Source organism: Pyrus communis, chromosome 10 (assembly GCF_963583255.1).
Source record: "Pyrus communis chromosome 10, drPyrComm1.1, whole genome shotgun sequence".
In the NCBI taxonomy this organism is placed as follows: Eukaryota; Viridiplantae; Streptophyta; class Magnoliopsida; order Rosales; family Rosaceae; genus Pyrus; species Pyrus communis.
In genome coordinates, this window is record NC_084812.1 from 24,739,470 (window position 1) to 24,757,619 (window position 18,150).

The 18,150-nt window shown below is 35.2% G+C and overlaps 1 protein-coding gene across 7 annotated transcripts; it reads right to left on the reverse strand.

The window, feature by feature from the left end:
- Nucleotides 1–5,893: 5,893 nt before the first annotated feature.
- Nucleotides 5,894–15,466, reverse strand: LOC137747196 (putative disease resistance RPP13-like protein 1). Of its 7 annotated transcripts, none has more exons than XM_068487253.1 (13): nt 11,573–15,466; nt 11,355–11,476; nt 11,188–11,257; nt 10,333–11,013; nt 9,761–9,832; nt 9,524–9,634; nt 8,965–9,373; nt 8,330–8,508; nt 8,175–8,234; nt 7,925–8,095; nt 7,036–7,120; nt 6,830–6,949; nt 5,894–6,393 (listed from the first exon to the last, which is right to left on the reverse strand). In XM_068487253.1, exon 1 carries the CDS (start codon nt 15,432–15,434, stop codon nt 11,592–11,594), a length of 3,843 nt encoding a protein of 1,280 aa, XP_068343354.1. In that variant the 5' UTR covers nt 15,435–15,466; the 3' UTR covers nt 5,894–6,393; nt 6,830–6,949; nt 7,036–7,120; nt 7,925–8,095; nt 8,175–8,234; nt 8,330–8,508; nt 8,965–9,373; nt 9,524–9,634; nt 9,761–9,832; nt 10,333–11,013; nt 11,188–11,257; nt 11,355–11,476; nt 11,573–11,591. The 7 variants fall into 7 exon arrangements, with proteins under 7 accessions (XP_068343354.1, XP_068343351.1, XP_068343348.1 ...); XM_068487250.1 differs by having other exon boundaries at nt 6,808–6,949; XM_068487247.1 differs by lacking the exon at nt 5,894–6,393 and having other exon boundaries at nt 6,795–6,949; nt 9,761–9,829.
- Between the last annotated feature and the right edge of the window lie 2,684 nt (nt 15,467–18,150).

Below are 18,150 nucleotides of genomic sequence, written 5' to 3' on the forward strand. Positions count from 1 at the left end.
TATATATCAATAAATCATTTATATTCTCATAAAAAAAAAACTCGTATAATATATTTCAATCTGTGCTTTGTATGAGAAACAAAAATACTTTCCCATCTCAAAATCCTACTTTAATCTTGCATATAAATTAAATAGTTAGAAATAAAAAAAATTATTGTGTGGTCTCCTAGAGTAGGAAGATACTAGGGATGCGTTCATTGCACTTCGGGCTATTCTGAACTGAATTAGGTTTAAAAACTAAATTATATTAATTTAATAAAACGTTTGATACAATATCATACTAAAAATCTGAATCATTAAACAAATAAGCAAGCAAATAAAAAAGCAACCGGAAACACTAGAAGGAAAGAGAAAGCTAATAAATGACATTAATTAATCCATATTTCTAATCTGCGTTAGTTTTATGGAACCCAGATCCTTCTCAGATCTTAAGAAACAGAGCTCAATGATCAAATAATCAGGCTTATTGAAATTTAATTTAACAATTACAATTATTATAATTTTTAAAGAAATTTTTTATTAATAATTTTTTGATCAAATTTTAACCGCTTTTTAAGATCCGAAAAATATCTGGGGTTCAGTTTTAAGGTCAGCTGCAGCGCGTTTTGGTGGGGCTGTGCTGTTTCTGATGTAGTGCGCATTATGCGCAGCCCTCACTCTGCAGTTTTTACTACTGCCACCTATTTTCCTTTTCAACCTTTTTATATTTTACTTTTGAGTTTTGTTACAATAATATTCTATCTCCTAATAATACGAGTTATTTTCTTTAAATCCAAGTGTTGCCAAGATTTATTAGAAAATTGATCTTTTAAGTTCGGCATGAATTGCCATCTACGTTATCGGTATTACCTCAATTTAACAACGTATTATTTTTGGATTTTACAATAAAATATTTCGTAATTGTTTTTTTTTGTTGAACAAATGATATTTTCTACGTTAAGGGGTAGGATATTAGACTAAGCCACACAATAAACTAGCAATAATATGGTCTCAATTTACATTTGACGATAATCGAATCTAAGACATTTCACTTATAAGTGAAGATAAATATTATTAGACTGTAGTGCTAAGTGATCAATGATATAAAATGAAACATCATATATAAGTTGAATTATTATTATGTCACATTTTGAACATTGCTATTTCATTTTTATTTCCTACATACTCTATTAATTTTTGTCATATAATCTTCTTTAACTCATTCGTATGTACAAATTAAAAATATGTGTAGATAATATCATCCTATATTTTCAATGTATTACTTTATTTTCAAATCCTTTTGGAAAAAAAAAAAAAATTGCTTACTTTTATGTGTAAAATAACTATTTTTATTATTTTACAGGAGGAGGCTGAGTGGGTTAGGCAGTAGGGGTGTGGACCGACCTATCCTAGCCTACATAGGTGGAGTTAGATTTGTAGGGGTCTATGCACTAGGGTGGTAGGTAGCTTAGGCAGAGATTGACACTTTGGCTAGGTTGATAATGATGGGCTATAATAAAAGCAATTTTTCTTTTCATTTTTGGTAAAATTATTTGATGGCTTGGTGGTGCATTATAAGACTGTTTGTCTTAATATAATCCGGTAATTATTATGTAATATTTGGCTATTTAAGAATAAGTAAGAACTCTTACTCAAAATTTTGTATTCGAATCATAGACCTTTGGCTATTTAAGAATGGTGGTGCATTTATGAGTTCTTATTTTTACCATTTTATCTTCTAAGCTAGGCATTATGAACAATGTTTGGCTATTTAAAAATGAGTAAGAACTCTTACTCAAAATTTTGTATTCGAATCATAGACCATTGTACTTATAATTATAATCGTTGATATTAGGAATCACTTTAAATAGATCACTCTGCATAGACAAAAATGAATTAAAACTAAGATCATTTAATCAATCTATTGTAGCACATACATAGACGGTTCGTAATGCTTTTATTAATTCCGTTCATCTGTTTTTACACAGGTCGATGACTAAACGATCTTAATTTTAATTGATTTTTACAGAGATGATCTTTTTTAAGTAATGTATAATATAATATAAACGGTTATGATCACAAACACGAAGTTTTATGAATCAACAACGAATAATTTTAAGTAGGAACTCTTACTCATTATTTGACTAGCCAAATATTATTCTTTATCTTCCATCATCCACTAAGTATTCTCCAAATTCTTATTTCACAAACCAAACATTTTCTTTCTTCTATTTTTTTTTTCCCCCCCCTTAAATGTTAGATAGGTAGGTCTTTCAGAGTATGACGCAAAATGAAGTTCGGTGTAAAGTGAATTGAAAATTTTGAGTTCTATAAGAGTAATTATAATTATTAAGTCCAACTGAACTCATGAGTTCAAATCCACTACAATCAATGAGAAATAGATTAGCCAATAATGGAGTAGATATAAGTTTTCTATATGAATTTGAACCACCTTGGGTCGAATAAATTGGCTATTCTAACAACGTTTTTGAAAACTAGTTATTTTCTTTCTCTAAAAAAAGTTGGTCATTTATTGTATTCAAAATACGGAATTGTTATTGGTACTGTAAAATCTCATTTTTGCACTCTAAACTTTATATAATTAGAATAAAAAACACACTGATAAGGAGTGCATAATGAAAATTTTAAAGTGCTAATAACAATTTTCTAAAAATAAACCACAAGCATAAATTTTACAATAGAATAACCAATACACTAAACTCAATCACACAAGGTGAAGATATCGCATATTTCATGTTTGTGTAGTGCAGTGGCTCATCGGTTAGCGAAGTTTACTTTATCTATTTGTTCTTATGTAGTTTGGATGGAGGATCCCCCGACTTAATTCATGATGTCCACCTCCAAGATCTTGACTGTAATCTTGATCGTTTTCAATAAATTATTGTCTCAATTAGAAAAATATATTAAATTTAGAGCTCGTTTGAAAAGAGTTTTTAATGATGGGAAACATTTTTAAAAAAGATATTTTTAAAATCAATATTTGGTAAAAATGTAAGTTAACCATGGAAAAATACTTGAAGGTTTTTTAAACCGAAAAATATTTTTAGTTATTGAAAGGAACTTCTCAAACGAGCTCTTAGTGTGCCTAATTCTTATATGTAAAAATCAAACTCACACAAATCATTGTAGGAGGCCTTGAAATGGAACAATGATTATTTGGTTAAGCTATAATAATAACTATCGGCCGCGTGATTTATTCAAATGGTTTTCTCACTTTTAGGTCATTATGCACAATCTCTATTATGCTTGATAGCATAAATAATCCCACACAAAAGCCTTTTTATTTTATTTTTTAAACGGGACCAGCTGTTGACTTTGCCATGAAGCCGACTATTTCAGAGGTCGGAAAGACACACAAAAACATTTCAGTCACGAAAAAAAAGCAAATGTTATGACGTGATAGATATACACAAAATCAATGAGACATTAAAACACACAACTTTTTTGTAAAAAATTCGATTGTTGAGTTTTTTTAAGACCTTTGCTTGTGGAAAAAGAAAAAAGCTATAATTTGGAACTGGATTAATTATTTAAGTTGATAAGACAAAATTCGATTTTAAAAAAAATACTAACAGGCTATAAAAATGTACAAAAAATATATTTAATTTAAGAGAAATTAGATTTTCATCCCTCTTTCTTCTATTGTATTGATTAAAATCTTATTTCTTTTTAATTTTTTTATCAAGGTCTCTAGCTTTTAATGAACTTCATCATTTCAGTTATATATTATTTACATATCAACATAATTAAATTTTATTTCCAAAATATATTCATTTAGTGTTTTTGTCACATCCCCGTCCGGGACGGATCACTTTCTGGGCCCGCTCCACCACCGTAGTACGATATTATCTGCTTTAGGCTTACCATTCTCTCACGGTTTTGTTTTTGGGAACTCACGAGCAACTTCCTAGTGGGTCATCCGTCATGGGATTGCTCTAGCCCCTTCTTGCTTAATTTCGAAGTTCCTACGGAACCCGAAGCCAGTGAGCTCCCAAAAAGCCTCGTGCTAGGTAGGGATGGAAATATACATATAAGGATCACTCCACTAGGCGATGTGGGATGTCACAATCTATCCCCCCTTAGGGGCCCGACATCCTCGTCGGCACACCACGGCTAGGGTTAGGCTCTAATACTAAATTGTCACATCCCGGCCCGGGACGTATCACTTCCCCGCCCGGGACGTATCACTTCCCGGGCCCGCTCCACCACCGTAGCATGATATTGTCCGCTTTGGGCTTACCATTCCCTCACGGTTTTGTTTTTGGGAACTCACAAGCAACTTCCCAATGGGTCACCCATCATAGGATTGTTCTAGCCCCATTCTCACTTAACTTCGGAGTTCCTATGGAACCCAAAGCTAGTGAGCTCCCAAAATGCCTTGTGCTAGGTAGGGATGGAAATATACGTATAATGATCACTCCCCTGGGTGATGTGGGATGTCACAGTTTTGGTATATTTATATTTATGGTTAAACTTTGTGTCATATATTTCTATTTTTAGTTTGTACCATTTTTAATTGGCAACCCTTTTTTATTTGTACAATTTTCTTTTTAGTTTTAATTTGTATCCATATATTAAATTTATTTGGTGCCCATATGTTTAAAATTTTTATTTATACTCATAATTTATTTATAATGTACCCATTTTTCTTCATAAATGTACCACTTTGTTATATGTGAAATGTACCCTTTTTTTTTTTACATGTCCCCTTTTTCTTTTGTAAATGTGCCATTTTTTTTAATGTAAAATGTACCTTTTTTTTAATGTGAAATCTATTTATTTATAATGTATACATATTTTATAATAAAATGTAACCTTTTTCAAATTTTTTGAACACTATAGGCACATTCGTTTGACATTTATTATTTCAAAGTTATATTGTTACCTGTTTTTATTTATTTATTCAATCAAATTTTTTGAGTATTTTCTTTTTATTGTAATCGTTTTAAATTTATATGGGATTTTAAATCCTATAACATGTTAAGTAATTAATACCAAACATATAAAAATACATATTACTAGCAATAATGAGGCGCACGAAATCAATGAATGAATACCATTAAGGTTTATGTCAAAAAATATTAATTGCTAAAGATCGAATTTAAAGTATCCTTTTAATGTATAAAAATATTTAAAAAATTTAAAAAAAAAATGAAAAACACAAAACGTATTTGCGCAAGTACTCCAATTACTAGGACCCTAAAGTGCAAACCACAAATCCAACTTTCAAGTATCAATCATGTCAAATGTCCCACCGAGCTACTCTTGGACATTCTTTTGCCAACAGGAACCTCTTCGGATCATTTTGACGAGGATCTTGTAGATCCGTAAATTGAGTTCGTTTTTCGTACATTATGTGATTATTTTTTCTCATGTATTATTTGTGTTTAATTTTAAATAAAAATATTTAAAATAATTTTTAACTGCACGATGTACGATGAATGAACAAGATTCACGAATTTTCAAAATCCTTATAAAAAAAATCTGACGAGGATTCGAATTCATTCTTTTGCACACTCCATATCCCAAGGATTTTATGCCATGCATGTGTGTTTAGCAATCATAGTATACACAAATTTTTCTCTTTCTTTTTTAGCAACAACCGTATCGAATGTGATAGAAAAGCATGATAAATCACAACAAAAGCCCATGTTTTGTTTTAGTTTTTGATACCCCGCCATTACGAATGAGAAACAAAAGCGGTGCAAAGTCACGACACCAAAATTTTACCGTTTTTCCTCACCAAGCACCCAATTTTTTTTTTTTTTATCATTTTCTTCGGCACCCAACCAAATTGAGCATGGGAGTGGACCCAATAATTTAAACTCGGGCCAACCCATCGACAACACTTGCACGATACCGTTGTGCAATATGCAACATTTTAGACCTAGCATATATCACATATAGATGAAGAGACATCAAAACGTTTTTTTAAGGACAAGTACGATATTCATTAGTACGAAACCTATGTGTACATATCGGAGGATAGGGTGCATATCAATGGAGCTCAATAAAAATCTTGCCGGGAATTTCAACCCGTCGAAGGAAAAAAGAGCATCTCGCACCAATCAAATTACACAGTTGTGCTATCCTAAAAAAATAAGATCTGAAATTACACCTGGAGGTTTCCCAAACCAAATATGTTGATGATCTAATGTCAATCCCAATTTTGCCAATCTATGAGCCACTTTGTTTGCCTCCCTTCAAGAATAAGAAAGCTTCGTGTGGGGATAGAACACATAAAAAAGCGGGCATCTTTCACAACGTGCCCCACTGAAGAAGGATCATCAGCCTCCTCCTGTTCGAGCACCGCGACCACTAGCTGCACATCACCTTCGAATTCCACATATGTAGCAATGGGCCTCTTGCTCCTCGCCCGTTCTTGCCTGCAAGCTAAGCAAACAATTAATGCATCAACAACCAGTTCCAGAATGGATGGCCATAAGGCTCTATTCTAACAGCCTCACATATGTCCTTCAGGTATCGTTTGGTATGCAGATGGGACGGGACGGAACGGAATGGGACGGGACGGGACAGAACAGGACGAAACAGAACGGAGCGGGAGCAAAGATGCCCTCGGATGGAAACAAGGAGGAAGAAGGAGTCGGAGAGGTTATAGTTTTGTGTTCCACGGATGTGGAACGAGTCGTTCCAGGGGGGTGAGGTGGAACGAAAATTCACCCAAAACTCGTCCCGTGGAACAGCTCGTTCCACCCGTTTTAGGCGCACCAAACGTGGGACGGAACGCCTTGTCCCACTCTGTTCCGTCCCGTCCCACGTACCAAACGGTACCTAAAAGTGCCTCACAAGCAGTCAAATAGCGCCTTACTAGCTCCGCTGTCCTACAATTTGCCGGTTGACTATTCCAACCATCCAATATTCCGGCCTTCCAATCTATTGATGATCTAGTCTATGTTGAGCAGCCTTAACAGATGCAAGCTGAAAACCACTGGAAAAACAGAAAGGATCCTCACATATATGCATTTAACTTAGATTAGTTTTAAGTAGAAACTACATTCATTTCGGACAAAGTACCTGTCTTCATACTGCCCTCGAGAACAAATTCCCTGCTTGATCATGCTGAAATGGCCAGGAATGTGTCCTTCAAACTTCTTAAAATCTGTAGATACAGTAAATATTAGACCATATATAGCTAAAGAATAAAGGCTTGGACACATGTCCGCAGACCTTATCCAAAATTAACTAAATATGTATGTATATACAATTACATAAATACATGCAGCATACATATAATCGATAATCTATACTTCTACTCACTCTGAATGCAAAATCCATGCTTACAACTTCTCAATCGAAATCTAACGGTTGACATCTACATCCTAGCAGAGAGAACGTTTCTTTTTTGGAAAATTATCAGTTATTGGATGAAGGCTGGCGAACAAAAACTTTTGTACTCATTGGTGAAATGTAAATCATGATTAGGAGGACCAGTAGATATGTACCAACTTACAGGCAGGTTCATAATATTCTGACTATACATATATAAGTTATGTTCAAAATACGAGGACCTGTAAATAATCTTGAATGTAACATAGATTGCATTGCCATGACCAAAGATAAATTAGACAAAATGCTGAATTACAATAATCAATTAACAATATACTACGGGCAATATGATTGTCTTAAAAGGAATGTTTGGATGAGGGATTTGAAAGTGCGAGGGCTTTAGGCTAAATTAGTTCAAATTCACTACAAAATATTAGATGGAAGGCTATGAAAGACTAGATGCAATGCATCGAGAAGGATTTGTAAATGACCGCTTAAATGGAGACATTTAAAAATACTTTGTTTACGTGTGTAATGATCATGTAGTGCATTTCAAATATCTATGTCTACTGCTTTGTAGATGCAAACAGAGTCACAAGTCGTGTTATCTGTTGACGTGATAACAAAAGTCCCTCACCTCCACTATTAGGGTTTGTGACATCATTATGTGTGCATTATCAGATTCCTTGCTTTTCTATTTATGATAACCTCTGGGAATACTATGAAGACCCTGACCATATGAGCACAAGCATTGCAGGTGATCCAGAACGATGAGTCAAAACCTGTTTGCGACGTCTACATTAAACTCCTGAAAACAATGGTCGTATTGTAGGGTCCTCACAGAACAACCTTGATATAACAAACAAAAGTAAGGCAGACTTCCATACCGAGTAGAGATATAGAGCTCATGGTTCAGAGCGATGCCTTGCATTGGTCCTTCGGAAACCCTGAAATAAAATTAAAAAAGGAATCTTGTGACTTAATGCTCTTTTCTTAATTGATTAATGCATTTCAGCCAATCAGAGTGGTAGCCAGTCAGAACCTTGATTCTGAGTTCCAAATGCAGAATATCAAAGTCCTTCATAAGAATTAGAAAAAAAGAGAAGAATTCAGAGAGTTTGAGCTTCACTGGTTTTCTCCAACTCCCGTTAATTCCACACCAAAATGGGAAAAATCTTGTTTGCAAACCAAGATGTTAAACATCATTCCACTGTTTTCTCTCTGCATCAATGAAGCAAAAATACGTTAGACCCATCATGTTGTCCTGACTGATAGCATATGAAAAATCAAATAAAAAATAGAATGCAATACATAAGTAAGTGTAATGGATTTCTGTAAATACATGCGACATATTGACAAAACTCTCATTAATTATTTCCTCATTAACAAGGTGATAATTTTGCCAGGGTCATATATCCATGTGAATACGACAACCTGAGTACAAACGATTTGATTATTTTTGCATCCCAAATACCACATATCCTGTGATTTCATCCAAAAACAGTTCAGAATATTCATCTAAAGAACTTAGTCATTAACAGAGGAGATCCATATGATTTTACAATGAAGTCACAAATTTGACAAAATAATTCATCAATTTACAAAAAAAAAGTAAACATGTTACCACTGCAGCACTTGAAAGTTAAAAGTATCACAAGCAGACAATAGATGCCTTACTAGCTCCGCTGTCGTACATTTTGCTGGTTGATTCTTCCAACCATCCAATATTCCGACCTTCCAATCTATTGATGATCTGGTTGACTCAACTAGTATATAAAAGCCTAGCATTAAATATGAAAATGCAGGATGTGGCAGGACTTATATCTCTGGTTTTGTTCATCTTGTTATATACAGGTAGAAAACAATGGATATCTGGCAAAACATTTCCTGGATGAAGTTCACTTAAAATCCTGTTTTCCCCAGTTTGCATGAAACTCCTAGTGATTAGGGTTTGCATTGCTATCTGTAATAATGTAAATGATCGCATAACCATGGTTCAGAGTTTTACCAAGAAAATTTCTAACATACGACGATCTGCTCCAGCCATCCTCCATCAAAATTAGGTGAAAGTGTATCATCAATTTCTCTGCAGCATGTTTCACCGAAACAGTTAATGAATCAGTCGCTCGCCTCCTTAGTGGACGATCCAGAAGAATCCAAATAAAGGTACTTTAAAGATTTACCATCAAAGTCGCACGTCATCATACATATAGAAATTTCAAATTAGAAAACATACCTTGTTGTCCTACTACAACTTTAGATATTCACGTGATTGCTCATAAAATCCACAATGGTAGAGAAGAGTGTTCCTTCGGATCAGCTTCAAGGAGAACAAGATGTTCACAAGCTGTGACAAAGTAACCATTAGCAGATGCAAGCTGAAAGCCACTGGAAAAATACCAAGTATCCTTATATATATGCACATATCTTAGATTAGTTTATGTAGAAAGTACATTCATTTCAGACAAAGTACCTGTCGATTGATCTATCAATAAAGTTAGCAGCATGTGCTGCCCTTCAAGAACAAATTCCCTGGTTGATCCTGCTGAAATGGCCAGAATAAGTTACTTTCAAAATATGAGGACCTGTAAATAATCTTGAATGTAACATAGATCTATCAATTAAATGGCAAAAGAATACCTAAGTTACAACACTAATCAATTAACAATATTCCACAGGCAACATGATAATGTAAAGTTTGGATGAGAGATTTGAAAGTGTCAAGGGCTCAAGGCTAAATTAGTTGGAGGGATATGAAAGACTAGATGCATGCATCGAGAGGGATTTGTAAATGACTGCTTGAAAGGAGACATTTATAAATACTTTGTTTATGTGTGTAATGATCATGTAGTGCATTTTAAATGTCTATATCTAATGTTTTGTAGTTGATTTCTAACAAATTTATCCTAAATTGCTTGGTACTATCAAATCCTTCATCCAAACACAAGGTGAGAGAACTAGGAGTTTCAGCATACACAACTCACTGACATAGGACAATACAAATTAAGGCAAAACAAACAGATGTCAAAATCCAAAATGCCTTACTTCTTTGAGTCATTATGTGTGCATTATGCCATTAGCAGACTCCTTGCTTTTTTCTTTATGAAACCTATGGGAAGACTATGAAGATCGTGAGGAAAGAATATCTCCGCATAGAAATCCAAAAAGCCCCATAAGCGAAGCATTTCAAAATTTCTGAGTATACGAGCACAAGCATTGCAGGTGATCCTGAAACATGTGTCAAAACCTGTTTGCGAAGTCTACATTAAACTCCTAAAAACAATGCCGGTATTGTAGCATTCTCATAGAACAATCTTGAAATAACAAAGAAGTATGGTAGACTTCCATAACGAGCGGAGACATAGAGCTCATGGTTCAGATTGATGCCTTGCATTGGTCCTTCGGAAACCCTGAAATAAAATTAGAAAAGGAATCTTGTGACCTAATGGTCTTTTCTTAATTTATTCATATTTGTCCAGCCAATCAAAGTGGTAAAAAGTTAGAAACCTTGATTCTAAGTTCCAAATGTAGAATATCAAAGCTCATAAGAATTAGAAGCAATGAGAAGATTTCAGAGCGTTTTACCTTCACTGGTTTTCTCCAACTCCAATTATTTCCACGTCAAATGGGAAAAAATCGTCTTTAAACCTTTCTTCTCATCATTATCGAACGTCGATGTCAACTCGAGCTCAACCCTTTTCCATACCTCATCTAGAAAAAATGGTCCTGATTCAAAGATGAAGAAATAATGATTTATAGTGATTTATGGTCCTGATTCAAAGATGAAGAAATAATGATTTATAATGATTTATAGATTCACGAATATAATCCATCAATAATGATCATGAAACAAGAAAAGAAAAGGAAACGTAAGATACACTCCAGTATTCAACAACTTACGATGGAATCTGTAAGAATGCAGCAGCCAGCCAAATTCACACGTTGTTTTTGTGCAGAAACATATCGGCACCTATGTAAAGATGACAGATGCAATGAAAGATGAGTAAGCATTCCACCGTATTCAAACCACAACAGTAAGAGGAAAAAAAACATCATCAAGAAGTTACCTCGTCCTGTGCAGGAGAATCATATTGGTGTCATAGCTAACCTGAGCACCCAATAACTTAATTGGTAATTGTACGCAGTAATTTATGCAAGCAAACACTTGTTGCTCTTGGATGATATTGTCCTGAAATTTAATTGATTGGTGAATTAAACACAGTATATCTGACAGTAAACAATTGAAGTGAAACTTTTATAGAATCTGAATCTCGTATGTACGTACCTGACTTTGATTTGAGATCTCAAATGATGACTTGGTTGTCTATCTGGATGCAAGGAATGTGAGCTATCTTGCTCCACTCTTCTCCCGTCTTCTCCTGACACCTCTTCTCCAGAGAAGAAGAGTAGTTGATTCTCAGAAGACGGAGCGATGCCGGCAAACCCTCTTTTGGCAGGGATTCGAGACTCTTACAGCTTCTAATTTCCAGCTGTTGAAGAGAAGTGAGGTGTTGAAGTCCCCTTCCCTCCAAAGATTTCAGACTTTTCATTCCATAGATTTCGAGAGTGTGAAGAGTGGTAGGGAGCAGCTGTTCCTTGAGCACCGTCTCCAACACATCCTCGCTTCTCCAGATCTTAAATGTTCGAAGGGAGACAAGTCGTTGCAAACCCCAGTACTCCACTGAAGGCCTCAGTTTCTCACAACCACTGATTCGAAATGATTGTAGGTTGGGAGGCAAACCTCCTTCTGCAAATGACTCAACATTTGGAAGACCAGATATCTGCAAATCTCTAAGGGCGGTGAGTGTGTGTATTCGATCGGGCAACAACTTCAAATTCTTGCATCCACTGACTTCTAAACCAGCCAGGGTGGGAGCGGGCAACCCCCCGTGGGGAAAAGAGACCAGATTTCGACAATTATAGATACAGAGAGAATCGAGATGAGTGAGATTTTCAACATCAGCTCCTTCTCCAATGGAAAGGGATTCTAGATTTTTACTGCCGTCGAGATAAAGAGATGAAAGTTTGCGGAAAACGCCCAGCGGGAAGGACCTGAGCGAATCACAGCTATTAAATAAACTGAAATGTTGAAGGGATGTCAATTTGGCCATCATCTCATGAGATAGGAATTCTAATCTCCTGCAATAAACTATCTCAAGTGATTTCAACGAAGTGGGTAGACCATTTCTAGGGAACGACAAGAGGGACCCGCAATTATGGAGAGTCAACTTTTGAAGACAACTGCTCAAGTGCGGCTGCAAGCAATCTGTGCGACTGAAATTTTGAATCCTTAGTGTGGAAAGCGAGGGCAGCGACTCCGTCTCCAGTAACGACGAGAGACCAGGGCATCCTCTTATTTCTAGATACTGAAGAGATTGTCGCAAGGATTCCGTGTTAACAATGAGAGACCAGGGTATCCATCTACTTCTTGTAGCCCTTTCATGCAGAACCCCGCAGTCGGACACTTCAAGTTTTTTCAAGCAAGGAAGATAATCCGGCAAGTTTCCCCTCAGCTTCGGACAACTCTCTAAAACCAGCTCCTCGAGACAAGGAAAGTCTGGACATTGACCTCTACCTGGACTTGGCAGCCATGCTTCCCACTCTGGCATCTCTCTAAACTCCAGCCTCTCTAAAGAACGAAATGGCTGAATTAAAGAAGTTCCATTGACACCATAAAACTCAGCACCAATACTCATAACAAATTTCATCTTCTCTATATGGAGCTCCTTAAGAGCAGGCAACTGCCCAACTGGTGGCAACGACCAACAACTACTAAAACCACTGAGGCGCATGACTTTTATGTTGGAGAAGGAAGAGTCTCCCAACCAATTCGGAAAGCTTGTTCCACCATAACATCTGATGATCAGTTTCGCCAAATTTACAGAAGGTTGTAATCTTTCAAGTACATTTCTCTCTTTTATGGAATCATCGGCATCCTTCGTACCCCACACCAACTGTATTTCATTGAGATCTTTCTTATCCTTCAAATTGGCCCGCAAGGCATCCACAACATGGACTACATTCTCTAGATTCATGATAGAAAGTTCCCCTCCAAGATTGGGTAACTCCCCCAATTCTTCAATGCCACCGGACCTTGTAGATGTCCCCAACACATAAGCAGTGAGTGTTCTCAAACTTTTAAGTCTACCCATTTGCACCGGCATCTCCCTTATACGAGTTTTTCTAATATCAAGGTGGCGCAATTTAATCAGTTTCCTCATGTCTACAGGCAATTCAACAAGAGAGGAACAACCTACCAACAATAGAGTTTGCAAATTGTAGAGACAACTCACGGTATCCGGTAACCTTTTAATTGCAGTGTAAGAGAGGTCAATGTAGCGCAAATGTATGTGGTCCCCGATGCAATCAGGTAAGTGACTGATGTTTTCATATCTTGCCAAAGACAGTGCCCGTGAACATTTTAGTGTTGGCAACAAATCACTTGGAACCTTACTACTTACATATTCCCAATTTGACTTTCTTAAAGACATGGGTAAGAAGGTGCGCAGATATTCAACTCCATTTAATGGCTGAAATTTTTTAGCGGCATCAAATTTTCCTTTCAAATATGACAAATGTCGTACTCTTTTAGGAACTTCATGTGATCCTTCCTCATCCATCCTAAAACAAATTTCTCTAGACACGAACATAGCCAAGTCATTAATGAGATCATGCATTGTGAACCCATGCTCCTCAGTTCTTGATCTTTGAATTAGTGATCTTGATACTAATTCATTAAAATAGTTCTCCCCAACCTCCTCCATTCTTTCCTCACCCTCAGCTTGTGAAATTAAACCCACAGCCATCCAAAGTTGAACTAAATTATGTTTCTCAAATTCATGGTCCTTTGGAAAAATTGAGCAATAAGCAAAACATTGTTTTAAATAAGTAGGAAGGTGATGGAAACTCAATCTTAGAGATGGAAGAATACTATTTGCTTGTGGTAGCTCCCAAAGATTGCTATTCAATATATGATTCCATTTCTTGTAGTCCATGTTGCAACTTAAGAGACCTCCAAGTGCTTTCGCAGCTAAAGGCAGACCTTTGCACTTACGTGCAATTTTTTTACCAATTTCTTCCAAGTCTGGATGTGCACTTGCATTTTCATTTCTAAACGCATGTTTTGCAAGTAACAACCAACAATCATCATGTGACAATTGTTTTAAAGAGTGAATAGGAACAGTGTGCACGATGGATGCAACACTTTCGTTCCTTGTTGTCACAATGACCTTACTTCCTCTCGCCCCATAAGTGAAAGGAGCTTGAAGAACACTCCAATCATTATAATCGTCATTCCAAAGGTCATCCAACACAAGTAGAAACCTTTTCCCCATTAGTTGTTCCCTAAGAGCAACTTGAAGCAAGCTCATATCTGACGTATCACAGGGTTTTGAAGCAATTGACTGAACAAGGGTTTTAGTGACCCTAATAGCATCAAAATCTTCGGAGACACATGCCCAAGCTCGAACATCAAACTGCTCTTTCACCCTGTCATTATTGTAAAGGAGCTGAGCAAGGGTTGTCTTACCAACTCCTCCCATTCCCACTATGGGGATTACAGATGCATTGCCGCCCCTTGCATCATCAGATAGCAACAGTTTTTTCAATTTCGCTTCATCTTCATCCCTACCATAAGTAGAGAATTGATGCTCAACGAAGGAAGTTGTGGGAGTTCTTTGTGAAACCTTGCCCCCAACACCTCCTCTAAGACCGAGCACAATTTTCTGTTGTGCAAGGTGTTCTAGTCTTTGGAGTAACTCTTCAATCCTACCATTCATGCCTTGATAAAAAGGATTAAGAGAAGTAGAGAGGAAGTTCCACACCTGGGTTTTCTTAGTTGAAAATTCAGCTTCCACCTTGCTTCGCAAAACTTCAGTATCGATCTCGTCCAGCAGGTCCTCGGCATTGAAGACAGTATGTTTAAGCTCGTCAAGCCACTTTCCCACACGGGGTTTCTCAATCTGCTGCTCCTCTGCATCATCAAGCACTGCATCAAGGGCCAGAAACGTCAGCTTCAGTTTCTCCAGAAGTGAATGATCAAGTTTTTTTCCCCGGAAGAAGTCCATCAACTCCCCAGAACCGATCTTGTCGCACAACGTCTGAATGGAAGCAGACAGAAATGCCTCTCCAATCAAAGCTCCTGCCATCTCTCCTGTTTTTTCTTTTTTTTTCTTTTGGAACAAAGAATAAATTTCAAAGAAGTGTAAACATGAGGAACTATAAGAGCCTTTTATGGTTTATTTTAAGCTCAATTTTGTTTCAGAAAGAAGTGTCCTGATTTATTTCCACACACCTAATTTTACTTTTCATACATCTTTTTATTTTTCAAAAGTCAGATCAAATGAATTGAAGAAAATCAACTGACAAAAATTATTGAAGATGTATAAGAAGTAAAACGAGATGTGTGAATAACACACCCTTTTATTTTAGGTCAACAATACAGTGGGCCTCACACTTTAATCATAGTCATATATAACTACATAATTGTTTTATTAATCATAATTTCTTATATAATTTAACAGGTTGTTTTGCTTTGTTTTGGGAAAGGTGGTTTCTTAGTAGTTGTGTGGAAATTCTGGGTTGGGTGACTTCTGTTTTATTCTTCTTGTATGTGTTTTTGAGATTCCAAATATGAAATATTTGAAGATGTCAAACTCTTTTGTGTATTACTTTGTGGAGAATTTGGTACTTCAGTGAGTAACAACTTTTTACTAGCTAATGCTTGGAAAGTTAAATTTACAAACAAAAATTTCAAAAACTAAATAACATGAAAGTTAATGATTTAATTATTACTGAAGTGTTGATAAACATGCTTATTTTTACTAGTGACATATCATTTAATTTACAAATTTTGTTTATAAATTTAATCTCTTTAGCATCATATTTTTTTTTTTTTTTTTTTTTTACTGCTGCTTCTTTAGAAACTGCAATGTTTTCGTATGGACTTCTTTTTCTGGCTCGCATAGGTTCAGTAATCAAGGCTGCTGGGACAATCATCACTCGACCCGTGTTGATTTCTTTGAATTTACAGTGGCAAGACCTAACTAATGGCTCTTTATGCATAAGATGGATTGTTTAGCACTCATAGCCTCGCCATATGTATTATGTCATGGGGCGTGATCCACACACCCGAACACACCCCATTTTACTTCTCACATATCTTTTTAATTTTCGACCGTCAGATCGGATGAATTGAAAAAGATCAACGAATAGAAATTATCAAGAAGTATGTAAGAAATAAAATGAGATGTATAGATAGCACATCCCTTATGTTATATGTGAGTGTGTATGCATGCATTTGCATTTTTCTCTCCTTTAGAACCATTAAACAGTTTATGATGGCAAGTGTCTCTGTGATCTAAAACAAAAAACTTGGTTCGTAATCATATACTCAATCCATTGTCTTCTAACTACTTGAGCTCAAAATTAATAGTTAATTTATGTGCCCTTGGATGTTGATTCAGTTTTGAGTCTATACTTGAAGTCACGTTCGTGTATAATTTTTAATTTAATTGGATTTGTAATATTGCCACCTATTTGCCTTTTCAATTTTTTTATATTTTTTTATAGGTTCAACATGGAACCCTACTAGCATTATCGATTATTATCTCAACTTAATTACTTATTATTAAATATTAAATATTATCACAAAAATGTTTCGTTGATGTTAAAAGTGAAACATCTCATATATAAGTTGAACAAATTTTACATTGTATCTTTGTTATAAGAATTTATTTTCCAATGCATTTGAAAATTTGTTTACTTTTAGGTCTAAAATAGCTATTTTTGTTGAATTAAAATTTTCTCACTTCCTTTTACCATCTTCTTCCATCATCTCTTTTTACATTCTCTATTTTATTTTTTTATAAAAAATTAATATAAAATATTAACGTGATTTAATTGCGATCATTCAAATAAAAAAATATATAAAATATAAATATAAATATAAAAAATAAAAAAAAGAAAATCCTACTCCATTTTTGTTACTTTATGATTGCAGAAGAGGCTGAGTAGGTTGGGCAGATAGGGGTGTGGACCGACCAATCCTAGCCTATAATATAGGTCAAGTGTACATTTGTAGGGCTCTAGGCATTGGGTGATGGGTAGCTTAGGCAGAGATTGACCGTTTGGCAGGGTTGACAATGATGGGCTATAATAAAAGCAATTTTTCTTTTCATTTTTGGTAAAATTTATTAGTGGCTTGGTGGTGCATTACAAGAGTGGTTGTCTTAATAAAATGGGGTAATTATGGCGCAATGAGTTTTGCTTTATGAGTTCTTTTTTTTTTTTTTTTTTTTTTTTTTTATCATTTTATTTTTCATGCACTCTATATATTTATCTTCCATCATCCGCAAAAGTATTCTCCAAATTCAAACCCAAATATTTCCTTACATTTTTCGTCTTTAAAATGTTAAATAGTTAGTCCTTTTGAAGTGTGACGGAAAATTGAATTTGGTTCAAAGTTAGCTGGAAAATTTAAGTTCTATAAAAGTGATTTTAATTATTGAATTTAATTGAATTCATGAGTTTAATTCCAGTACAATAAATGATTAAGTTTTTGATAAAGACAAAATAAATTAACCAATAGTAGATTAAAAATAAGTTTACTATATGAATTTGAACCGCCTTAAGTCCAATATATTGGTTATTCTAACAACTCTTTTGAAAACTAGTTATTTTCTTTCTCTAAAAAAGTTGGTCATTTATTGCATGGGAAATAACCATGAGTAGAAATATCCCAAGAAAAATATTAAGGAGACTCACTTAAAGTGTGACTCTTCATATAATTTCCGTCATCTCATGTGTTTGGTATATGTTTCATAATGTTGGCACCATAATTCTACGAAAAACATAAGGTGGCGG

Excerpts from the sequence above, each read along its gene's own strand:
- LOC137747196 (XM_068487253.1), bottom strand. The coding sequence starts at position 15,434 with ATGGCAGGAGCTTTGATTGGAGAGGCATTTCTGTCTGCTTCCATTCAG.